This window comes from Terrapene carolina, unplaced genomic scaffold (assembly GCF_002925995.2).
Source record: "Terrapene carolina triunguis isolate 2854851 unplaced genomic scaffold, T_m_triunguis-2.0 Scaffold85, whole genome shotgun sequence".
Classification (NCBI taxonomy): domain Eukaryota; kingdom Metazoa; phylum Chordata; order Testudines; family Emydidae; genus Terrapene; species Terrapene triunguis.
This window is the reverse complement of record NW_020664436.1, coordinates 59,312,859-59,339,760: the sequence shown is the minus strand read 5'-3', so window position 1 is coordinate 59,339,760 and position 26,902 is coordinate 59,312,859. Positions and strand designations below refer to the sequence as shown.

Sequence of the window (26,902 nt, the reverse complement as noted above, 5' to 3'; positions counted from 1 at the left end):
ACTATGCAACACTTATTTCTGCGCTGCTGGTGGTGGTGTCTCTGCCTTGAGAGCTGGGCTCCCAACCAGCAGCCACTGATCTCCAGCTGCCCAGCTCTGAAGGGAGCACTGCTGCCAGCAGCAGTGCAGAAGTAATGGTAGCAGTACTGCAACCCCCTACAATAACCTTGTAACCCCCCCCCCCTTTATTGGGTCAGAACCACTACAATTACAACACCGTAAAATTTCATATTTAAATAGCTGAAATAATGAAATTTACCATTTTTAAAATCCTATGACTTTTAAATTGACCAAAATGGACCATGAATTTGGTAGGCCCTACACATCACCTAACTTTCATGTTGTTTTTTTAATGACATCGGAATCAGTGTGTGCAGTAATAGCTTGCTCTACTATTATTCTAAGTATTACCTACACATATTATGTAGAACGGTTGCCCTTAAAAATGTACATATCTTGCCTTTCATAAACTTTGCCAGAGAAAACATTACCTCATAATTTGCAGTATCCCCTAGAGAGTACCCAGCGATTAGGAGGGAATGCTATTTAGTTTTCTGAAGCAGCGTTAAGGCAATTGGCAGTTTCAAAGAATGACCTCTGTATCTTTGTTTCAATTGACTGTTATTGCATTGCTAAACTATTACTTATTATCTGCTCTAAAAGTATTTACCCATTTAATCTGAGATACTGCTTCTTTAATAAGTGATGTTTAATCAACATGTACCTAGTGTCTAAATGTAAACCTAATTCTTGCCTGAACTAGTTTAATATGAATACATAAACTTGAGAATACTCAATTAGTTATAATTACTATTATCACTGCCTACCAAATCCCTTTTATTTATTTTTTTATTTAGAGGATGTGTATACCTTAAGTACTCTTTATTTGAAGATAAATCCTGATCATTATATGTAAGGCACAGTACATGACAGTGGTATGGTGCTTATATTGGGTAAGTTATATGTAATATGAAATGGCAAATGCAACTAGGAACATGGGATAAAATTAAGAAAGGGGAAATGATGAGCAATTAACAACTTTCTGGCTGCGAGATCTACTTAGTAGTAGTAGGTACCCCATGAAAGTGCATGTCACTTAATAGACAAAGAAACAGCACGCTTGCACCAAAGAGCACACAACTTAAGGGTCCGTGGCCCAGATCATAAAGGTATTGAGATGCTTAGCGCCCATTGATTTCAATGGGAGATAGGAACCTAAATACCTTTGAAGGTCGGGGCTCTTGTGTCTTCACAGAGGGAGGAGGATCTGATTTCAGGATCAGGGCCTCAGTTATGGCATAACTTGACAAATAATTTTTACCTTTTTCTTTGACGACAACTGGAGGCTTCACTGCTTGTTTTCTTGTGGCCCCTGAAAAAGTTACAATTTTGTATACATTCATGGGAAGAGAAGGCATGGAGGACCAGGTACAGCAATAATTTCATGCAGTAGCTTTGGTTGATGTTTCATGTATCAAAAGCTCATAGGCTTTTGTGGGCTTTTTAAAATCTTTTATTCTATGTGACACTGTTCTTTAAAGGGAAACACTAGGGTTTATAGGGTTTGTGGAAGGAGGATTTTTTTTAAGAGGGATTTGAAGGAGAAGCTGCACAGGTGGAAATATGATTAAAGGGGATCAAGGCATAGAGGAGTGTAGGATCTCCAATCACAGGGAAGGAGGCACAGAAAATAGTGGGAAAAGGAAATAAAGGGAGTATTGAAATGTGCACATTACATGATGTAGTAAAGGGAACAGGAGGGAAGAGAAAAAACAAAACAAGAGTAGACTGTTAGGCCTTCTTTAAGATACTGGCAAACATGCCGGGGGAGGGGGGGGGGGGTAAGAATTTTAAAGGAAAAAGTCCGCTGTAAACAAGATCTTTTACTGTGGAATAATCTCAGAAGGGAAGCAGTGGAAGCTTCATTGCCCGAGACATTTAAACTGAACAAAACTCGAACTAAGATGACTTCATGGATCTTTTCCATCTAGGACTCCGTGATTATTATTTCTGCCCTTTAAAGCAGACTGCAGGTTATATGGCAATCACTTTAGGACCAACTAAGTATCATTTCCAGAAGCATGTGATTAATTAATCTAGGGTGAGATTTTGAAAAGCCCAGAATGAGTTGAGCACCAAATTCTCCAGGTGCTTTAGAAAATCCCATCTCTAAATATGGACTCTTAGTAATTTAGAACTTCTATTTTTCTATTACCTATTATTCTATTTTTACCTCTTTCTTTGACAAGAACTGGAGGCTTCACTTCTTTTTCTTTTGTAGGCTCTGAAAAAATTATCAGCAAAAATTGAAGCAGGGAGGTATTTATATTATCATGCCTTTATACAGTATCTAGAGCTGTGCAACAGTTTCACAAAAAATATACCAAACTAGACAAGAGTTGATTAGCATGGGGTTTTGTTAAGAATCCAAAACTCAGTTTAGTTCAGCAAGGGTTCAGTCTGGGATCTGAAAGGCAAACTATGCGCTTTCCTACCAGACCATTTTAACCATGAAAAGATTCTATAGGCCAAACTATGCCCTTAGTACAACTGAGCTCCCCCATTGTCTTCCATGGGCTTGCACAGGAGTCAATGAATTTAGCCAATAACTGGAATTTAGTTAACAATCTGTTAGTGACTGATGCATAAGAAGCAGCAGACACCAGCTCTCTCTCCAGTAGGTGCACTGGCTCTGCAGATCAGACAAGAGTCAAAAATAGAAAACCTTATTTTTATTTCTTAATTACATGTGACTTCAGAAACACAAAGGGATCAGATCTAATGAATAAGACGGTGCCGGTTTTTGTAACTTTTCACAGAAGATCTGTAATTTAAGGTTAACAGGAATTGTGTGCACTGAGGCAACGATGCACTCGTTAGTGTGAACAACTGTATATTTAATAAGGGAATAGGTGTTTTTACATGTGACTATGAGCCATTACCCTTTTCCTTTAAGGCTGCTGGAGGCTTCACTTCTTTTCTTTTAACAGGCTCTGGAAAGAAACATTTAACATTTATCAGAAGTCAGGTTAGAGAAAAAAGATGACACATGAGAAGGAATGAGTCATATATTTTGATATGGAAAGAGAAAAGAAGACAGATGTGATAATCAAGTGGCTTTAATAGCATGGAAGTAAGCAGGACAATACAAAGATGTAATTAACTGAGCCTTTTAGACTTAGTTTGATAAGTAAAATAACAAACCTATAATATGCCATTAGTTCTTTTGTATTCAGAGAACTTGTTAGGTTGTCTCTCAAATAGAAAATGAATAATGATTTATGAAGAGGAAAGTAATTTTATACATCGGTTGGCATCAGCAATGGATTTTTCCATGACTGAACTGAAATACAAAATGAGCACACACTGATACAGTTAGTGTTAGAATTAAAAGCCAGAAGATGCCAAAGAAGGCTAAGGAGAGGTTCTTTTTATCTGGGACTGACAAAAGATATGGAACTAGAGCTGGGCAATTTTTTTTTCAACAAATAGTTTATTCATCAAAAAAAGCCATTTCTGTCAACCCAAAACTATTCTCAACTTCATACTGAGTTCACCAAATAGTTTTGACTAAAACCAAAAAATTGAAGTGTTTTGGGAATGTTGAAACTAAACTGTTTGTTTTGACATTACTGAAACATGTAGATTTTTTGGGCTAGTCTGACATGACCAGAGGAGGAAGTGATAGTGCCACCCTCCTTATCACTTTAGCTCAGTGGTTAGGCCACTCACCTCAGATGAGGAGACCCACGTTGAGTTCTCCCCTCTGCCTGATATAGAGAGAGGATTAGACCTTGGATCTCCCACATTGCAGGAGAGTGTCCTAATCACAGGGCAATGGAATATTCTGGTGCCAGGCTCCCTCAGTCTCTCCCATTAAAGCCGTTTTATGTTTGTATAAATAGATAGTCATTGGAACAAGGACTTGGACTTGAATCTCACACATCCGAAGTGAGGGCCCTAACTAGCAGGCTTTACAGCCATTCTCACTTTTTTTTGCATGGCCCAATAACTATTCATTATCATTCACAGTGGCAATTCAGAGTTTTTCAATTTCAACCAGAGGGAAAGATGACAGGAATTGTAGCCTGGCCAAGGAGCCTGGTCCCGAGAAAAAAATGAGGACTGAACTACTACTCTCCTGAGCCAGCAGCTCAGGTGGATGCAATTCAACTGTGAACCAAAATGATATGTCGTAACATTTTGATTCAAAATTTTTCAGAACTTTACATGCTGTGAGAAATTTTGATATTTCAATTTTTCCATCCCAATTTGAGACTAAACACATTTTGAAATATCAGAATTTCACACAGCATGCAGATTCCAATTTTCGACCAGCTATGCCTTCTAATTTCAGTTTTGATGACCCTGTTGGTAGGAGAAGTCTGTTTGGGCATTTAATTTTGTTATTTGACACTGAACCTACAGTATATCTTGTATGTGTGCTTTAAGATAACCTGAGTGTTATCAAGTAGTGAATTTAGATCTCAAGAGAGATTACTAATAATACCCACGTATCTCCATTTGAGACTCTTTTCCAATATTGCATAGCTATTCAGATATTTAGTTATTAAATCTATGAATTTATATTTAACTTGTGCCATTACCTTTGTCCTTTGGAACTTCTGGAGTCTTCACAGTTTTTTCTTTTACATGCTCTATAGGAAAGTACAGTCAGTGGATTTCAGTTTTAATGACTAAAAATAATAGATGTACACATGATGCATTTAAAAAGGACTAGCAAGTAACATATGGTAAAAGCTAAACCAATATAACCCTTGATCTCTCTTTACACTTTCTGGCATTTTGTCTGCAATCACCTTTGACACCAATCTGTCAAATTAAGTCCCTGATTCTTTAACACAGACTGCTGGCCCCACACAGAGCCCTACTGAAGTACATAAGAACATAAGAATAACCCTACTGGGTCAGACCAAAGGTCCATCTAGCCCAGTATCCTGTCTTCCGATGGTAGTCAGTGTCAGGTGCCCCAGAGGGAATGAACAGAACAGGTAATCATCAAGTGATCCATCGCCAGTTGCTCATTCCCAGCTTCTGGCAAACAGAGGCTAGGGACACCTAGAACTTTGCATGGATGCAGAGATCCATGTAAGTGGATCTGAATACAGGACCAGATTCTTAGGGCCTCAGCCAAAGCCTGTTGGAGGTTAGCAGGAATCTTTCCATTGACTCTAAGTGGGCTTTCAGTCAGGCCCTTCAATTCAATACCTTAGGCGGGGAATATGTATTTTATCTCAGTAAGAGAACTGAGCACCCTTATTACATCGTATCATTAATATTATATGGAACACATCTTATTAATAGCCATTTCCTACTGGTGCTAATCTGTTGGCCTCTGAAGTGTACAGGTCAGTGAGCATTTGCAGGGATTAGATAGGAAATGATGTTTTCAAAGGGAGGAAACAATTTTGGACCTTTTTGAATGTCACTTGGTTGAAGTGAAAGAATGTTACCATTTGTAGGAATGCTAATTACAGTCAGTCATAATCCTTCTGAGCTGATATGGCACTTAAATGCCTAGCAGAACTACATCTCCTTGCAAGGATTACTGTAGGCTCTGTATAAACCAATGTTAGCTAAATTCACTGTAAAAACAGTGTTGAGCCAACAGAAGATTCTCTCTAAACTAGATTTAAAACTAGTTTCCAACTCTCAACAGCTGCAGGCCCTCCAGACTACCAGGACTGGATCCCAAGGATCTGTCTTAATCCACCACTAAACTCAACCTGACTTTAGACATGGGCTTTGCTAATACAAGTTCATTTCCAGTGGGGACAGAGCCTTAAATTACCTGCATGCATCTGATCTGGGAGACTTAGCAGACACTATCAGCAACACCAGAGGTTAGAGGGAGGGTGCTAGATGATCCTTCTCCCAACATGGAGTGGGGGGACACAGCCCAACAGTCCATCCCTCCCTGCTGCAGGGGACCTCCATGAAATTTCCTAGGTGGAGTGGCCCTTGAAAAAGCTCCCAGCATTGTCTAGCAATTAGGGACTAAGCAGCAGAAGCAACAACTAACAGCAGCACCAGGGGGGTATCCAAGGTGTTCTTATCCCCTATCTTCGTGAGCCAGGGCTTTAGAGACACATGGCCCCAAGAGCTCCCCTCTCTTTCCATCAGCCACAGGGAGCAGTGATTTTATATCATCAAACGGTCTGAATGATGTCAACCTTCAAGCTGCTCTGACTTGTCAGGGACTGACCTGGTCCATGATGGCCCCAGGATTAGGGGAACATAAAAATAGCTTAAAACCACCTGTCCCCTCTTTGCCTCATACTGCTCCTTTATCAAGCACAGATTAATTGCAGATGAGAAGCTGTGATCATATGATTTTAGGATAGGAACAAGCAGCAGGAGTAAATAAATTAATCAGAACAAAGATCTTGTTGTTACACAAATATTCATACTCTAGCAATAAAACAGGAGAAGAAAAGAAATAGGACATATAGTCTGAAAAAGTCATCACTTTCTGATTCATTTTATTAGGCATCAGAGGACATTTAAATTTACACACCGTAAGTTTCCATTTTGAAAGGAAAATACTTGCTATAAAAGAAAATACTCCACTGAATGCTACAAACAGGATTTTTTTAAAACTTCAAATGACCTACACACAATGCATAGCAAGTGCGATAAAGGACCAAAGAGCAGCAAACAATACACATTTGTTTCTTTAAATAACATGTAGTATAAGTACTGTGCAAGGGATACAAACCGCTGACTTTTTTCCTTGTGTAGAAACATAAAAATAAATAGAGCACATAACTGGATAACAATAAAATATATGCACAGGAACCTATGCATCCCGAGTTTCTTTGGCCTCAGACTAATCCAGCAAATCAAAATTAAACCAACCTGAAATTGTTGAAGGGGATTTCTTATTTCAGCAAAGAGCTGAAGATTTAGTGTTATATTTATAAATAAGTCTCAGATTCTACCCCTAATAGGACGATATTTCTTCTGTAGAAGAAAGTAAGTTTCTTAAGTATTCTCCTTAACTGGAATTTATTAAACTAGAAGTGGACCTGACCATAAGGTTCAGGGACATTTGATTCAGCCTTTTAACTAGACAGAGAGCCACTGTTACGTTCAGACTGGCAGAATATCCACATCTGAAATTCCTCCACCTTAAACAAAAAAATGCTTAATGCTAAAGCTGGCCTGAGTCAATGCTCCTCTTCACTCTTTCCTGCCTTTCTACTGGCAGTAGTAATAATTCACACATATTGACTCAGTTTCATAGCAAGAGTTTTGATTCAGAGAATCTTCATCTTTCTCTTGTTATCCCAAAACTCACCCTGTTGCCCAAAAGAGTCTGAATTAGATACCATGATCCCTCTTTTCTTGCAGGGATTGTATTGATCACAAAAATGTTTAAATAGCTCATCCAAAACTAAAATCAATACCTTTATTCCATTTTCCAAGAACACCAACATTGAGCTCACAAGCTCCATAACAGGGATTAGTAGTACTTGGCCTGAAGACCCCAAATCCAGCCATTTGGGTACATATGATTGAAACCGGGATTTTGTGCAGTAGTTTCCTTTTTTGAAATCGTGGCCTTCAAATGCTGATTTGATAAGAGCTATATCGGTTCTCTCCTTTGCTTTCTCTTAAGTTGATTTTCATTAGCATGCCAAATCCCTACATAGCATCTGCCTTTTTCTTTCCAAAAGAGATTCAACAAACTTTTCACTATCCCATCAAAGACTGGTTGGATGGAAAGTACAGGGATATTTTTGGTTCATAATGTTTAAACTTATATACAAGCTAGTATTTACATAAAATGAATGTTTATCTATTAATTGAGTTTTTTTCACAATTTTACCTTGTATTTCTTTTACTTGTTAATTTATATAATAAAAAATAAAACACGTAGGTGTTTATCCTGCAAACATTTACGCACATACTTAACTTCAAGTAGGTGTGTGGCCTGACTGACTGGAAAGAACAGTTACTTATCCTATTGAATGCACCTACTGAATGCATCTCATGCACATAAACTCTGATTCAGAGCTGGTGCAACACACACAGCAAGAACACACACGCAGCCAACAACCGACAGCACTGAATAGGAAAAAAGAGAATACAGTGGGGAAGCAAAATGTTATCCCTGAAGGGCTGCTGTGCTCCAGTGAAACTGAGTGGGTATGGGACTCGTGCATGCTGCATGCATTTGGTTTTTTGGATAGTAAGTTTAATAAAGCCCCAGTTTTAAAATCATCCCTAGTCTGGGAGTGTAACATGGCCTTTTGGAGAAAGGAGCAACAGATAGATGCTCTGTCAGGGACATGCCTATCTCCAAGGCAAAAAAGGCACCTCCCATCATTAGGCAAAATAGCTGCATTACAACATGGGCAAGTTTTAAATGCTGGGGAGTTTGTTTCAGGCACAGCAACTGAATCCCAGTACCTGACAAGTCCCTAAACACACACACACACAAATCTAATGTCAATGGACATGAAAAAAACCCTACATTAATTACATGATCTGATATATTTACAAGTCTAAGAGAAAAATACAGTGTACAGAGAAGCAGATTTCTGTCTTGCTGTTAGGGATGAGGAGAAGAAACTGAAGGACAATTGGACCCCGCTGTGCCCTTTATGCCCTTGGATGGGAGGGAATGAGGGATTCAGGGAGCAGGTGTGGCCCCAATGGACACTGCTTGCTGAAATAATCCAATCTCATCCAATGGGGTGCATGCACACTAGAAGTGGAATTCACGTGGACAATCACTTGAAGAGCGGGACTATTCATGTGTGAATGTGTTTGTCGGATAGGGGCCCTTATCATAAAGAAGTGGTAAATCAGCATGATTACCAGGGCTTGAGTATATATCTAGCAATTCAATTGCTGTCTCTTTCTCTACAGTTCACTAATTTACATGGGGTGTTATTCTACATAAAGAAAATAAACTAATTTCCTCAGTTACTCCGGTTTGAAATAATACAAAATAATTACTGTTATCTAATATAAGATATTATTATATTTACAAATGTGGTGATACTTCTTATCCTGAAGAACAAAGCACTTTTTAAACTATGTATTAACACATATTGCTTCACCCTTGAAATGCGAGTAACTCTGGAGTGGAGGATAGCAATAAGGGAGATGAAGGGGGCACAGCATGCTGAAAAACAGTGACTCAAGGGAAATTTTAGTTGAGTTAACCATCTATACATGCAAAAAATGCCATAAGAAATTTTAAACTTACATGAGAAAGAAAGGGAGAGAAGAAATAGACAGACTTGCACTTCTAAAGACTCAGGTGGTTGAATGGTTGAAGCAGTGAGCTTTTAACCTCAGCCTTTACAAAGCCCTGAAGGCATGTCACTATCTATCACACTTTCATACCATTTCATATGCTACTGTTTTACTTTATTCATGTTACATCCACAGGTTTATACAAGCAGTTCAATTCAGAACTTTCCAACTGCCTCTAGAAGACACTAACAGTTCTTTATCTTGATGAGGTTATAGATCTTAATCACTGATGAAAATAGTTTTCATAATGAACTAGCATTTGTATTGTGATAGACCCAGACCAGTGGGGTACAGGAGTCTGGTAGAGGGCAAATATACTGGTCACTGGATGAGTAGTTTTCTGTTGCCTGAGTGACCAGAGCAGGGGCTGCACTAGAGTAATCAGGAACCTGCTAGAACCAGTTAAGGCAGGCAGGCTAATTAGGACACTTGGAGCCAATTAAGAAGAAGCTACTAGAATCAATTAAGGCAGGCTAATCAGGTCACCTGGGTTTTAAAAAGGAGCTCACTTCAGGTTGTGGTGTGAGTGTGAGGAGCTGGGAGCAAGAGGTGCAGGGAGCTGAGAGTGAGAGGGTGTGCTGCTGGGGGACTGAGGAGCACAAGCGTTATCAGACACCAGGAGGAAGGTCCTGTGGTGAGAATAAGGAAGGTGTTTGGAGGAGGCTATGGGGAAGTAGCCCAGGGAGTTGTAGCTGTCATGCAGCTGTTACAGGAGGTACTATAGACAGCTGCAGTCCACAGGGCCCTGGGCTGGAACCCGGAGTAGAGCGTGGGCCTGGGTTCCTTCCAAACCTCCCAATTGACCTGGACTCTGGGTTCTCCCAGAGGGGAAGATCTCTGGACTGTTCCCCAACCCACATGGTGAATCTCTGAGGCAAGAAAATCCGCCAATAAGCGCAGGACCCACCAAGATAGAGGAGGAACTTTGTCACAGTATATTAATAGTTCTGTGGCTTCTACACAGTAGTTAGATAACACTGTTTGACTCTCCTTTCATCACATATATGGTAAATGAGATTTTGACAATTTTAATATTCAGATTATTTTTAAAGATAGAGGAAAGCCCCTCCTAGATTTAGTTATAATTATAATAAAGTTAGTTATGATCATTTTAAACCAACAAACATTCTATAATGTGTATAATTACCTTTATCTTTTAAAGCTGCAGGATGCTTTACTTCCTTTTCTTTGACATGCTCTGTAAAAATATGTATTAGTTTAATTATCAAACCAAAGGGCTAACGGCTAAAATCTGATGACTCCGTGACAATGCTTGATCAGACAACTGATTGTTTGAAACAGTCTCCAAAACCATTTCAAAATTCAGTCAAAAACACTGATTTTGACCATATTTAATATGCTTACAAAATAAAACAACATATTTTATGTAATTACAATGTGAGAACAAAGATCACTTAAAACTTGTGCCATATTTTCTGAAATCCTTTGCAAACTTTATCAAATGCTTCTCGATTCTGAGGCTGTAATTCTGAGTTTCACTGCAAACATTTTGCATTGCCTCAGCTTTGTTCTTCACCTACAATTCAGGCAGTCTGAATATTTCTTAAACTCTGAAAATGTATTTTCCTCACCAATCCAAAACTATGTTTTATGTTACAAATAAAGACATCCATATATAATGGGGATTAAAAAAAAAATCAAATCCTCTGGCACTTGTAGTATTTTATGCTGCTATATTATCTTTATCCTTTGTTGCAGCTGGAGGTTTCACTTCTTTCTCTTTTACAGGTTCTGTAAAGAAATATTTGTCACAGATACAGTGACAGTCACAAGCAAAAGCCTGGTTTGTGAAATACAGAGACTGAATCGTATGAGATAAAGAACCAGTTAGTATGAGAGACTCTAGCTATACAATGGCACAAATGGCAAGAGATGAACTGATTAGAAGAGTTGTGTGAAACCTGCCTGTTTCAGTTCACAGTATGTGTTTTGTTGATTTCATTATGAAACTTGCAAGATTTACTAAAGTTTAAACAAGCAGCCTCCCACAGGTCCAGGATACTCTTAATTTTAGTTGCCATCTGAAGGGAGCAAACTGACCCATTTCCAACTCTCCTCTCCTCAGATAATGTTTCGGTGACCCACTTTCGCCATCTTCATTTTTCAAGGGGTCAGCAAAATAAGCTGGATACTTTTTAATCCTTCCAGTATCTCCTTGGGGATAGATAGTCTGTCCACCCTCCTCCATTCTTTTTTAACAGGTCAGGAAAGATGCCTCTGCTCCTACTAGTCATTTAATGCTTTGAGGTGCCTCAACCCCTTAGTGAAAGTGCATTACATGGCCAGCAGAAATAAGAGACGGGCTAACAATCAAAAAAGAACCCTACAAAAAGTGGAAACATGGATGAATTGATAAGGAGGTGAACAAAAGAATAGCACAAGCATGTAGGAACAAATATGAAAGGTTAAGGGACAAAATGAGTTACCCTAGCAATGAACATAAAAGGCAATTAAAAAAAGATTCTTTGAAAACATTGTAAGCTAGAGAAAGATGAAGAAATGTAGGCCCTCTGTTTAGTGGGGAAGGAGAGGTAATAACTGAAAGAAAGCAGAGACGTTTAATGCCTATTTTGCTTCATTCTTCACTAAAAAAGTTAATGGTGACCAGATACTCAACGCAAGTAATATTAACAACAGGACAGAAGGAATGCCAGCCAAAATAGGGAAAGAACAGGTTGGAGAATATTTAGATGTTAGTTGTATTCAAGGCAGGGGCAGATGAAATTCATCGTAGGGTACTTAAGGAAGCAGCTGAAGCAAACTCAGAACTATTAGTAATTATCTTTGAGAATACCTGGACTATCCCTGAAGTTCCAGAAGACTGGAGAAGGGCAAACATAGTGCCTTTCTTTAAAAAGGGGAACAAAGAGGATCCAGGGACTTAAAGACCAATCAGCTTAACTTTGATACCTGGAAAGATACTGGAACGAATTATTAATCAACTTATAAGCAGCTGGAGGATAATAGGTTCATAAAGAATAGCCAGTATGGATTTGTCAAGAACAAATCATGGCAAACCAACCTAATTTCCTTCTCTGTCAGGTTTATTGGCCTGGTGGATAGACAGGAAGCAGTAGATATGATATATCTTGATTATAGTAAGGCTTTTAACACAGGCCCTCATGACATTCTCATAAGCAAATTAAGGAAACATGTTCTAGATGGAATTAATATAAAGTGGGTACACAGCTTGTTGAAAGATGGTACTCAAAGAATAATTATCAATGATTCTCTATCAAACTGCAATAGCATATCTAGTGGGTTCTTCACAGGTCAGTCTTGGGTCCTGTATTATTCAATATTTTCATTTGTGACTTGGATAATGGAGTAAAGAATATGCTTATGAAATTTGACGATGACACCAAGCTGGAAGGGGCTGCAAGCACTTTGGAAGACAGGATTAGAAATAAAAAAAAACTTGACAAATCAGAGAATTGGTCTCAAATCAACAAGATTAAATCAATAAAGAAAAGCACAATGTACTTGACTTAGCAAAGAAAAATCAAATGTACAACTACAAAATAGAGAGTAATGGGCTAGGTGGTAGTACTCCTGAAAAGGGGGTGGGGGGGTTGAATGGATCACAAATTGAACTGGAGTTAACAATGATGCAGCTGTGAAGCAGGCTAACAATATCCTGGCATGCATTAATTGGAGTGTTCTATATAAGACATTGTAAGTAATTGTCCCACTCTGCTTGGCACTGGTCAGGCCTCAGATGGAGTACTGTGCCCAATTCTGGGTGCCATACTTTAGGCAGGATGTGGACAAACTGGAGAGAGTGCAGAGGAGAGCAACAAAAATGATAAAAGGTTTAGAAAACCTGACCTATGAGGAAAGGTTTAAAAACTGGGCACGTTTAGTCTTGAGAATAGACTGAGGGAGAACCCGATAACAGTGTTCAACTATGTTCAGGACTGTTATTAAGACGATGGTGATCACTTGTTCTCCATGTGTACTGAAAGTAGGCCATGAAGTAATAAGCCTGTGAAAGGGCGCTACCAGCAGCACCCTGATCACTGACCTTGCTGCAGCCTGAGGAAGGCTGAGGGCAATTATACAATTTCTGATGGGGGATTGTGAGCACCTGGGTGACAATCATTGGGCGAACAAGGTAACAGGGGATAATAAAAGGGGAGGAAACAGGAAGCAAGGGAAGTTCAGGAGATGGCTCTGCGGGTGAGAGCTACAGGAACACCTATCCTTGCTGTAAGCCTATATTGCATGGTATTATTATGTAAGAGAGGAATAAACACACACCTTGGTGGAAAAACAACCAGTCCAGTGTGTTTGTGATCGTGAAACCATCTGAACTGCCTAGGCAATGTAGTTCACTGGGTAGGAACAAAGGTGCCCTGTGACAGGCCTTAACCTGCAGCAAGGGAGATTTAGGTTAGATATTAGGAAAAAAAACTTTCTAACTCTAATGGTAGCTAAGCTCTGGAATAAGCTTCCAAGAGAAGTTGTGGAGTACCCATTATTGGAGGTTTTTAAAAACAGGTTGGACAAACACCTGGTCTATGTTTATTTGGTCCCACCTCAGTGTAGGGAGATGGAATTGATGACTTCCTGAGGTTCCTGCCAACCCTACACTTCTATGATTCTATGACTTTTTTGTTATGTTTTGTACAGCACCTAGACTAATGTTCTGGTCCATGACTGCGGCTTCTTGCTGCTATAATAATTTGCAGACAAATAGTGGTGGCGGAAGGTAGGCAGGCCACCAACGGAAGACAAAATATTTAGGAAAAGCAGGCCTACCTTGCTCTCTGCCACCCTTCCCCTCCCCAGCTCTCCTAGGAAAGTGTGAGAAAGATCAGGTCATCTGGCCTTCCTCTAAGGAGCTAGGAGTGGGCCAAGAGTCCAGTGCTTGAAGATGCTGGAGAGCATTGTGGTAGAAGACAGCCTAGCTTTCCCTGCAGAAAATAACAGGCCTGGGCCTAAATTCTGCTGGGAATAGGAGTGCAGGTCTGAAACTTGCCAAAGTTTGCTGAAAGGCATAAATAACCTCAGTGACTTTTATTGGCAGACTGAAATCACACTTCACTTTTTCTCATCATAGCTTTCTAAAATGTGGCATACATCCAATGTTTAGAGATTTATCAGTGCAACAATGAAGCTTTTTGTTTCTGTTTTAGTACCGTGCTTTTTGTAGAACAAGTCTAGTACCTGGAAATCTGCATATAGGGAATTCGGTTATAATGAGACTTCGCTTATAGCAAAGTTGACCAAAAGCTGATAAAACCTCATTTCTGGTTATAGTAAAGCTCTAATCTGTAGAATAAATTAGTTCAATGGAAGTGTGTTACATTGTATTCATGATCATACAGCGAAAGAGCCTTTTTCTTTCAAATAGTTACATTTACAAAAGAAAAGGTCAGAAGAAAGTTTGTTAAATGAGGGTTGGCGGGGGGGGGGGGGGGGAGGAATCATTTTGTTGGGATAGATTTTTTTTTTTTAATCCTTAAAAATATACAAATTGTCTGTCTCCCTTCTATTTTCAAATGGAGTCAGTGTTTCAGCCATCTGATGCTCAAAATATAGAAAAGAAACAATTCAATGCCAATGTTGTGAAGCAGTGTTACCCATCTAATATTACTATCAAAAAGTCAAATACTAAATAGACTATCTATTAAATATTCATATATAATATAAATGTTACCATGAATGAAATGTAGAGCTAAGGCTGAAAATTATTAACTACACCTTTGTGCCTCTATATTGTAGGAGTCACCCAACGGCAGTCCTGTATACCATGCCACATCCTGCAACACCCCAAAGCAACAAATGGGTGGGCAAAAGATGGAGTTTCTGTCTTCAGAATCAGTGTCCTTATTTCTGAACGCTTATGTCAAGACCCCTTATGTGATTTGAATGCAGCTTTTGTGGTCAATTCCAGCAATGACAATACATTTAATTATATTAGCAAAATAAGCCAGCCAGCATCACACACTGCTAAACCCATTAAGTTCAGAAGCCTGCTTATAAGAACTCAGGCAATGTGCATCTCCATTACTAACAGCACCATTATTGCATTATTTCAAAAGATGTCACACCAATGATTTGATTTCAAGAGATCAAACACTTGTGAACTCAAAGCCTGAATCATACTGACTAGGCCTTATGTTCCAAGTGATCCAAAAAACCAGAAAGCCATTCAGAAAATGCTGCCAAGATTAATGCCATCTCCAGGAAAAGCTTAGCTTTTGGGATGGTGCTGGATCTGATACAGATGTCATTCAAGAATTAAAAGAAAGCTTGGAAATATTAGCTTAAATTATAAATAGATATAGGACATATTGTGACTAGATGAGCAGTCTGAGATCTATCATATAGTTGCCATTGAAATACTATATTATAATTATGGCAAAATTATAGTCTGGTATGCAGGATAGCACCACTAATTCACACCAAGGCCCTCTGTTATTTATTCTGCACTGGTTCTCACCATTAAACTTCTACTGACATGAGAATATGCAGCTGAGATACTTACTGAGGCTAATGGCGTCTCAGTGACAATCAGAGAGAAGAATTTTGTCCATAAAATAATATTTTTTTTGTAATCTAGGTTTTTCTCAGCAGTGTTACAAAGAGGTGAGAAATCTCCTCATGGCCAAAAGAAGTAGAGAGCAAACAGTAAAGAGACCCTAATCCTCTGCTCTAAAATAGAAAAGAATTTCTTAGCATTTCCATATGAATACCTTTGTTTACTTGATCCTATTCTATCTAATCAACCATTCATCCATTCACCCGTCCCATAATAATAAATAATCATACTTGGCTCTCATATACTTCTTTTCATCTGTAGAGTTTAGGGAAAATGTATGATAAAACTTACTTGTTTCTTTCGGCTGTGGTTTATCTAAACAAAAAACAAAAAACCTCTTTAGAGTAACCTTTGTTTCTTGTAGGAGCAAAAATGTAATGCTAACAAAAAATGGGTTGTAATAGAAGAAACCCATAAAAACATCTTTAGTCAACAAACAAGAGAAATTAATCTTAACTGCTAAGGATTAGAATGAAAGTCATTACCATTTTATGGCTGCTTGACAGCATATGTGAAATGAGTTCATGGACTCAGTCCAATTTGTAGTGGACATGTAACCACATCACACACAAAAAATATCAAAACAACCTGTACAATTTTCTACTAATTAGCAACCTTTGTAGCAGTGTCCAGTAACCCAGGGAGTATTGGGACTTAGGGGTACATCTACACATCCAACTGCAGGGCTAATTTCCAGCTTGAGTAGATGTACACACACTAGCTCTAATCTAGCTAGCATGCTAAAAATAGAACTGTAGCCCTGGCAGTGCGAGCAGCCAGATGGGCTAGTTGCCCAAGTACATACCTAGGGTCCTGAACAGAATTTTATTTGGGATGGCCAACCCATCCTGCTGTGCTCGCTCCACTTCTATTTTTAGCATGCTAGCTCCATCAAAACTAAAATGCACATATGTACTCAAGATGTAAATTACCACTCCAGCTCAAAGTGCAGACAGACCAGGAGCAAAAGAGGAAATAGAGTAAGTAGTAATTCACTGCTAGCCTCTACTAACTTAATATCCTGCCCTTCTCCCCTGCTCCCCATTTGCTCAGCTACTTTTGGCCGCTCAATAGGGGGATGGAGTTAAAGCTCTGCCTGTTCCCTGAAGCTCTCCAACCACCCTGCTCTTCCTACTCTCCTTTAAACATTTTGCAAAGGTTGCACCAATCTCTACATTTCTACTAATATAAAAGCTGGTAAATATGATCAATAATAATTTTCCTACCACTATTTTGCCCAGTTCTATGTACGAGCGATTTAAAATCAAAGGCAAAACAGTTTTAATACCTGAACATTTTATTTTGAAACACTAGAATTCTTGCTAGGGTTGTTAAATTAGCAATGCTGCTAACTCATGATTTTATTATAACTTTCAGTATTTTGTGTTGCTCTTAAAGCCCCAGCCCCTAGAATCAGACAAGTAGGTGAGAATTTTAAAATTAAAACTGTATTTTTAACCCTCATGTTTGTGGAGAAAAGCTTGAATACATGACCTAAGTAAACCCTTTAGGCTCAAAAACCAGAAGGCAAATAAATAGAACCCCAAATGATGATTTAAAAAAAAAATCTCATGATTTTTAACCCATCTCATGACTTTGGGGCCCCAATTCCTGAATGTTTGGGGTTGGCAATACTGAACTGGCATTACAGTAGGATGGATATTCTTCCTTTCCTTTGCTTACTGAACAGTGGACTCTGACAACTAATATCAAAAGTGCTGTCACTGCTCAGTTTTAGAGGCATGTCCATGTGTGGGATGGTGCAGTGAGTGAGCTGCTAGATCTACTACATCATAGTCCAGTGTAGGATGCCTGCAGCAGGCCTCAAGCAGACTACTCAAGGGGTCTTTGGCCCATCTCTAGGGTGAGAGGTAAAAGGATATCTCCTAGCACCCAATGCAAAGCCCTTTTACTGAAGTTTTTCAAAAAAAGACCAGAATTTTACTCAATGGCTTTACACGAGTGTAAGGCTACATCTACCGTTGGAGCTGGGGGTGCGATTCCCAGCATGCACGGATGTACTCACAATAGCTCTCATCAAGCGAACACTAAAAATAGTAGTGTAGCCAGGGTAGCATGGGCAGAGGCAAGTGGCAACACAGGCAAGCCACCCCTAGTACAAACTGCCGGACCCCATGCAGGTACTCAGGGTGGCTAACCCATGCTGCTGCTTGCATTGCCCATGCTACCTTGGCTACACTACTAATTTTAGCATGCTAGCTCAATGAGAGCTAGTACAAGTATGTCTACGTGAGCTGGTAACCCCCTCCCCCAGCTCCACTTGTAGACGTAGCCTAAGACGGGCCATCAGCCTTCCAGTTTTTCTTAGGATGCAATGCAATCTCCAGATCTTTGTAGAGACATAGCGCTAGATCCTCAGTGGTGTAAGCTGGCACAGCTCTGTTGATTTCAATGGAGCTACGTTCATTTATCCCAACTGAGAATCTGATCCACACATGGCTGAAGCTCCACTTGTCCTACCACATGATTGTCTCTCTTTTTTTTAAACGGGGACCCCATGTTGCTGAATCAAAGTCACCCTGCAGGACAGGAAATCCCCTATGGGACAAATGAAATGTTAAGACTCCAGAATGGTTTGTTCACTTGAAGCGTCTGTGTGTGTTTTGTATTACGTAAGCGAGAGACCGAGCCAGAATCCTATCTGAAATTCTCTCTTCTCTGGCAAACTGAACAGATCAATGGCACAGACTGATAGAGTAATGAATTTAAAGGTTATTGTCATGAAGCTGTCTGTTTTTTCCCTTGTGCTATTGTCTTTCTAAAGCAGATAATGTCAAAATATTTCAAGTTTCTCTTTACCTTGCTCCACAGCCTTCGCTGTTTTTTCTTCCTTCTTTTCAGGTACTGCTGCAAAACAAAGATAAGGTTTAAGTAAGACTTCCAGTCAGAAACGCTGCCCCCCACACAAAGCCTTTCTGAAGTAATTAAATGTCTACAGATTTCTTTGAAGGAAATGATTTCAAAGTCTTGTGACCACAAGATAACCTCCCTTCCTCACAATAAACGGGTAACACATTTTTTGACCAGTCTTATAAAGAAAAGGAATAAAGTGAAAGGGGATACTTCATTTCTTTCAAAAATGAATAATACAACATTTCCTTCTTTGTCTTGAAAGAAACCTCAGGCCAGGTTGTGATGAGCCTGGCATGACTGCACAGAGAGCCACACCAGAGGCTTTGCTTTGCACAGTCATGCAAGGGCCTCCCTCAATAGCAATCCCTGTACTGCATACTAATGATGAGTGCCTGTACAAAACCCTAAGATAAGTGGCTTGCTGAATCAGGGCCTACGCACATGCTTCACTTGAAGAATGTGAATAGTCCTACTGACATCAGTGGGACTAGATCACTGAAATACTTATTTAATTCCTTTGCAGGAATGGTGTGATAGAGAGAGATTATTTGGTCCCTGTGGTTATTCAGCAAATTAGTTAACAGGTGGATGTCCAGGAAGTGGGGCCACACAAGAAGGTCACAGTCCCTCCTGGCACACACCCAAATAGAGGCCTTCATATTTTCTGATATTTAACATGACACAATTGGGAATATGCAAGATCCCCAGGAGATCAGTAAGTGTATTTAATAGAATGTGTAAGTTCTTGTTATTTAGGGAAGAAAAATTTGCAAACATCTGTGTTTAGTGATAAAGTGTAGTGCCAGCTTAAATCTGGTCCAACATTTAACATCTATAAAATGCAGTTCTTACAAATCCTTAGGCCAAATGAAATTTCCTGCAGTGTTTGAAACACAAAATCTGTGGCACTAAGAAACTGAAAGGAAAAAATGTCTCAATTGAATTTCATTGAACAAGTTGAGAGAACTGCAAAAAGTAAACAAAGGATAAATTGCAAGAGGTAAATTGTGTTCAGAAAATTATTTTACTTTCAACAATCTAAGTCATTTTTGATAACATAGGTAGGGCCCAACCAAATTCATAATCCATTTTGGTCAATTTCATAGTCATGGGATTTTAAAAATCATAAATTTAATGATTTCAGCTATTTAAATCTGAAATGTCATGGTGTTGTAATTGTAGGGGTCCTGAGCCAGAAAGGAGTTGTGTGGGGGGGGGGAGGGGGTGGCAAGGTTATTGTAGGGCGGCTGCGGTACTGCTACCTTTACTTCTGCACTGCTGTTGGTGGCAGCGCTGCCTTCAGAGCTGAGCAACTGAAGAGCAGCGGCTGCTGGCCGGGAGCCCAGCTCTGAAGGCAGAGCCACCGCCAGCAGCAGCGCAGAAGTAAGGATGGCATGGTATGGCATTGCCACCCTTACTTCTGCGTTGCTGCTGGCAGGGTGCTTCCTTCAAAGCTGGGCGCCCAGCCAACAGCCACCACTCTCTGGCTGCCCCGCTCTGAAGTCAGCAAAGAAGCAAGGGTGGCAATACCATGACCCCCCTGCAACTCCCCTTTGGGTCAGGACCCCCAATTTGAGAAACGCCAGTCTCCCCCCTGAAATCTGTATAGTATAGGGTAAAAGTACACAAAAGACCAGATTTCATGGTGGGAGACCAGATTTCATGGTCCGTGGCACGTTTTTCATGGCTGTGAATTTCGTAGGGCCCTAAACATAGGGAAATAAATTTCTTTGTTTGTATTGATAGAGTTTTCATTGATAGCAGCATCCTTTTCATTTGTTTTTTTCAACCTGGCACAAGAAAACATTCAGTATAAAACTTTATGCTACAGTCCATTGCAAAAAAAATACATTCAAGGATTTTGCTTTTAAAACTAATGTAAATACTAATGGCTACAGTCTGCCATGTGTACTCACATTGAGTAGTCCCTGTTGAAATCAATGGGGCTATTTACAAGGGTCTTGATCAAGCAACATGCTGAGGACTCTGACCCCGCTTCACCAAAACATGCCAGCAAATGCTCAACTTTAAGGGCTTGTCTACACTACAGAGAATATAATGTCGTAACTACGGCATTGTAGCTATGCTGGCACAGGAGTAGTGTAGATTCATCCTACAGCATCGGAAAGGTTTTTTTCCTGTTAATGTAGGAAAACCACTTCCCTTGAGCGATGGTAGCTAGGGCAACAGAAGCATTCTTCCATCATCCTAACTGCATCTACACTTGAGGTTAGATCAGCAAAGCTACAGGGCAGGTTGTAGATTTTTCACACCCATGAGCACCGTAGCTATGTTGATTTAAATTCTAAATGTAGGCCAGGCCTAAGAATGTGAGTAGTCACATTGACTTCTATGGAACTTAAGCACTTAGCAAAAATTAAGCACGTGCTTATGTGCTTTATTGGTTTAGTAGGATTGAGCCCATTGTAAGGTGCCACTCACTGTGAACAAGAGCAATGGAATCTGGTACTAAATGCATTTCAAAATGTACATATAGCCACAAAACTACTATGATAAGGACCAAATGAATTTTTAAGCATGCTTGTTTTCTCCAAACTACATTTACCTTTCTTAGCTGAAACCGCAACGACTTGCTCTTTGGCTTGTCCGGTTTCTGAAAATTCAGAACATTGATGGAATGAAAAACAGTCTGCAGAAATACTTCAAAGATACCAGATAGCAATCCAAAACAGCATTTGCTATGAGCAAGATTAAAAGAGCAAAGGACAGCAAAGCTAGCCGTAGAACATACTGCAATATAAAGTTCTTGTCTGTTAATGAAAACAATTTTTCTGATGATCTTGTATTTATTGAATCAGGGGAAAGACATGGCAAAGAGAAAAAAATGATGAGAAAGCATAAAAATGAAAAAAATATAGGTGAGGTCATTCTAATATATATAATCTGCACATGAAGGCCAGAGAACCAAGAAGCTGATAGTAAAATAAATGGACTTGACTAACTCAATTCACTCAGCAGGCATATAACAGGCTAGACACAGGGTTAAGTTTCCTCAAAAACATTCTAAATCTATGAAGAAGAAACTTTTGACACTTGGATACTTTGTCAGAGAAATCCTAAAGGAGCTGGATAGCAAGTGCCAGAACTTTTCAAGTGTTAAGAAAAAGATGAGCCTGACCTACAAAATTCAGATCCAGATTTCCAGGCTCCAAACATTCGAGGGCATTTGGATTCAAGGTTTTGGCTAAGTCCATTAAAATGATAGAGGCCAATCATGAAATTTGATCCAGATGCCAAACCTTACTTCCCCACATTCTGTCCCCACCATGCAAAAAAGATTTGGTGGTATCTAGACTCGGGGGGGGGGGGTTGGTTTGGTCCTTTCTTGGTTTAAGAGATTAGCTTTTCTCCATCACTGAACAACAAAGCTTAAAATTAAAAACAGTAATAAACTTCCCTACTCGGTCATAATTTTCACTTTAAGATTCTTTGCCCACAGGGAAATCTCTTCAAGATTACCACATACCACTCAGAGCTAATGAATTTTCAAAGCTGCTGCATTGTCATTTCTATACTAAATGGGTATAAAACACAGTTTTTATTCCAGAACATAGATAAAGTTCATGCTGAAATTAAAAGTGTCCCACTGAATGTAGATCAAAGTAAGAAATCCTTGTAAACATTCTACTAAAGGTATGGAGATATTTTGATCTATGAAACACCAACATGGCTGCACTCCTCAGGGACATTGCAGATCAAAAAGCCCAAGTCAAATCATGTGACATCTGGGAATAAAGTATTCTCAGTCACCTCCTGCCTCATAACCGCCTCCCCCCCATCTCACCCCAAACAAAATCAATTTTTAAAAAGTAAACTAAAAATGTTAAAAGTCAAAACACCCTTCTACTCCAAGTAGAGGTTTGACCACAAAAAGGGAGGGTGGCAGAGACTCCATGAAACCTACTAGAGATGTTGCCATTCCTATAGATTTTATTTGGAAGATGCCCAGATACTACAGTGGTGGGAAGCTGTATAAAACTCTAAGATAGGTAAATGGCTTGACAGACACAGACATTACTGATGCTCAGAGAGTAGTATTGCATAAAATTCCCTGGGTTTGCTGCATTCATTTTGGTTTGGTTATAACAGAATTTTTATAAAAATGTGTTACATTCAGGCCAAGATCATACATGTCTAGAATGATAGCAATGTAGGGCTGGAAGGGGCATCCTGGTCTGAGGCAGGACCAAGTAAATCTAGACCAGGAGTCGGCAACCTCTGGCACGTGGCTCGCCAGGGTAAGCACCCTGGTGGGACAGGCCAGTTTATTTACCTGCTGACATGGCAGGTTCGGCCGATCGCGGTCCCCACTGGCCGCGGTTCACTGTCCCAGGCCAATGGGGGCGGCGGGAACCCGCGGCCAGTACATCCCTCGCAAGCGCCACTTCTCGCCGCCCCTATTGGCCTGGGACGGTGAATCGCGGCCAGTGGGGGCCGTGATTGGCCGAACCTGCCATGTCAGCAGGTAAATAAACTGGCCCAGCCCGCCAGGGTAAGCACCCTGGTGAGCCGTGTGCCAGAGGTTGCCGTCCCCTGATCTAGACCATCCCTGACAGGTGTTTGTCCAGCCTGTTCTTGAAAACCTCCAATGACAGGAATCCCACCTCTCTTGGAAGCAAAGCTGAACTACCCTAATAATTAGAAAGCTTTTCTTAATATCTAACCTAAATCTCCCTTGCTGCAGATTAAGCCCATTACTTCTTGTCCTACCTTCACTAGACATGGAGAACAACTGATCACCATCCTCTTTATAACAGTAGTTGAAGACCATTATCAGCCTCCCCCTCCTTCCCCAGTCTTATGATCTCAAAACAAAATGTGCCCAGTTCCTCATTGGTGAAGTTTTCTAAACCTTTTATAATATGTGTTGCTCTCCTCTGGACTCTCCAATTTGTCCACGTCTTTCCTAAAGTATGGTGCCCAGAACTGAATTCAGTACTCCAGCTGAGGCCTCACCAGTGCTGAGTAGAGTGGGACAATTACCTCCCGTGTCTTACATAGGACACTCCTGTTAATATACCTCAAAATGATATTAGCCTTTTTTGCAACCGAATCACATTGTTGTCTTATATTCAATTTGTGATCCATTCTAACCCCCAGACTGTTTTCAGCAGTACTACCACCAATATTCCCTATTTTTTAGTTACGCATTTGGTTTTTCTCCCTCCTAAGTACAGTACTTTGCACTTGTCTTTATTGTATTTCATCTTGTTGATTTCAGACCAATTCTCTGATTTGTCAAGGGCATTTTGAATCCTAATTCTGTCCTCTCCTCACAGATTGGTCTCATCTCCAAATTTGATGAGCATACTCTCCACCCCATTATCAAAGTCATTAATGAAAATATTGACTAGTACTGGTCCCAGGACTGACTTTAGTGTGACCCCTCTGGATACACCCTCCCAGTCTGAGAGCAAACCATCAATAACTACTCTTTGAGTTGTGCACCTACCTCACAGTAATTTCATCTGGACTACATTTCCCTAGTTTGCTTATGAGAATGTCATGTGGGCCTGTGTCAAAAGCCTTACTAAAAATCAAGATATATCATCCCTACTGCCTCCCTGCTATCCTCTAGGCCAGTAACCCTGTCAAAGAAGGAAATTAGGTTGGTTTGGCATGATTTGTGCATGACAAATCCATGCTGGCTATTCCTTATACCCTATTATCCTCCAGGTACTTACAAACCAATTATTTATTAATTTGTTTCAGTATCCTTCCAGGTATCAAAGTTAGGTAGACTGGTCTCCCTCTGATAACTCATCAGAAAGATACTAAAATAGTAAAGACTAAACATGCCCAGGTTTTTGAACCTTTCTTCATAGGTCAAGTTTTCTATTCCTTTTATCATTTGTGTTGCTCCCATCTTAGAAAAGAGACAACTAAGGGGCAATATGATAGAAGTCTATAAAATCATGAACGATATGAAAAAAGGGAATAAGGAATGTTATTTACCCCTTCACATAATACAAGAACTATGAGTCACTCAATGAAGTTAATAGGCAGCAAGTTTACTACAACCATAAGGAAGAAGTTCTTCACACAACGCACAGTTAACCTGTGGATCTCATTGCTGGGTGATGTTGTGAAGGCCAAAAATGTAACTGGTTCAACAAAGAATTAGATAAGTTCATGGAGGATAAGTCCATCAATGGCTACTTGCCAAAATGGTCGGGGACACAACCCCAGCTCCGTAAGTCACAAAACCTCTGACTTCCAGAAGCTGGGACTGGACAACAAGGAATGGATCACTCGATAATTCTCCTGTTCTATTAATTCCATCCCAAGCATTTGGCTCCAGCCACATGCTGAACAGGACACTGGGCTAGATTGACATTGGTCTGACCCAGTATGGCTGTTCTTAATGTCCTGAACTGGAGAGAGTCCAGAGGAACTGGAGAAGAAAGTTAAAACAAAAACTCCGCTTGTAATCACACCATGATTGTTCCCCTCACTGAACATGCTTCAGAATGTTCAGGCTTCAGCAGCAGTTACTGAGTTTGGTAGCCAAACTGCATCCTGACAGAAGCTAAGCCTGAACTGTTTTCACAATGGGAAGATGCTAAGTAAGCGGATGAAGAGCAGCAATGGGCAAATAAATAGATATAAAAGACAAGGGCCATATTTAGTCCTAGTTTAAGGTGTAACTACTTCAGCCTACAATACAAAGATTTGGTCCGTACAGTACAAAAGAATTCCACCTTTGAGTCTTGCTGAGCAGTGTAGGAAACAGTAGCAATATTTTAATCATTACAGTCTTTTCATTATGAAACAAACCATGTGGGAGTTTCAAAATTAGGATTAAATTCATACTAGGTGTTAATAAGTGAAACTCCACTGAAATGTATAGTTATCCCAGGGTGGATTTTTGCTAATTTAATCTAATATAGATAGTTTACTGACTACAACAAAGAAAATGTAAAAGGGAACTTTTCTACCTTCTCTATGTGTCTTGTAAGAAATTAGAAGGTTTGTTTGTGTCTTATCAACTGGGTGGGTTCTTGCTCTGTATAGATAACAGGGCAAAACAAAACAGACTCATGTGTAACTTACTACCCAGGTGAAGACCTCCCTAGTAAAACTGAATAGGGAGGATAGAAATTTACTAACAGAATTAGCCAACCAGCAATTCCAAGGCCAGAAGATGCGGATAAGTAAGAACATAAGAATGGCTCTACTGGGTCAGACCAAAGGTCCATCCAGCCCAGCATCCCGTCTTCCAACAATGGCCAGTGCCAGGTGCCCCAGAGGAAATGAAGAGAACAGGTAATCTGCAAGTGATCCATCCCCTGTTGCTCATTCCCAGCTTCTGGCAAACAGAGACTAGGGACACCATTCCTGCCCATCCTGGCTAATAGCCATTGATGGACCCATCCTCCATGAATTTATCTAGCTCTTTTTTGAACCCTGTTATGGTTTACATATGGTCTACACCAGTCATGATTTTATAGACCTCAATCATATCTCCCCTTAGCCATCTCTTTTCCAAGTTGAAAAGTCCCAGTCTTATTAATCTCTCCTCATAGGGAAGCCTTTCCATACCCCTAATCATTTTTGTTGCCCTTTTCTGAACCTTTTCCAATTACAATATATCTTTTTTGAGATGGGCGACCACATCTGCACACAGTATTCAAGATGTGGGCGTACCATGGATTTATATAGCAGCAACATGATATTTTCTGTCCTATTATTTATCCCTTTCTTAATTATTCCCAGCATTCTGTTCACTTTTTTGACTGCTGCTGCACATTGAGAGGATGTTTTCAGAGAACTACCCACAATGACTCCAAGATCTCTTTTTTGAGTGGTAACAACTACTTTAGACCACATCATTTTATATGTATAGTTGGGATTATGCTTTCCAATGTGCATTACTTTGCATTTATCAACATTAAATTTCATCTGCCATTTTGGTGCCCAGTCACCCAGTTTTGGGAGATCCTTTTGCTCTTCACAGTCTGCCTGGGTCTTAACTATCTTTAGTAATTTTGTATCATCTGCAAATTTTGCCACTTCACTGTTTACCCCTTTTTCCAGATCATTTATGAATATGTTGAATAGTACTGGTCCCAGAACAGACCCCTGGGGGACACCACTGTTTACCTCTCTCCATTCTGAAAACTGACCATTTATTCCTACCCTTTGTTT

The 26,902-nt window shown here is 39.9% G+C and overlaps 1 protein-coding gene across 1 annotated transcript in view; it reads right to left on the bottom strand.

Moving 5' to 3' along the window:
- The window catches only part of TRDN (triadin), a 291,579-nt gene that overhangs the window by 74,993 nt on the left and 189,684 nt on the right, over positions 1 to 26,902 (bottom strand). The window contains exons 24-32 of the mRNA XM_029911016.1: positions 21,300 to 21,347; positions 18,680 to 18,727; positions 16,151 to 16,174; positions 10,993 to 11,043; positions 10,439 to 10,489; positions 4,608 to 4,658; positions 2,943 to 2,993; positions 2,234 to 2,284; positions 1,322 to 1,372 (exon numbers count right to left, since the gene is read on the bottom strand). Of these exons, the coding sequence (XP_029766876.1) occupies positions 1,322 to 1,372; positions 2,234 to 2,284; positions 2,943 to 2,993; positions 4,608 to 4,658; positions 10,439 to 10,489; positions 10,993 to 11,043; positions 16,151 to 16,174; positions 18,680 to 18,727; positions 21,300 to 21,347 (426 nt within the window). The remainder of the gene's footprint in view (positions 1 to 1,321; positions 1,373 to 2,233; positions 2,285 to 2,942; positions 2,994 to 4,607; positions 4,659 to 10,438; positions 10,490 to 10,992; positions 11,044 to 16,150; positions 16,175 to 18,679; positions 18,728 to 21,299; positions 21,348 to 26,902) is intronic.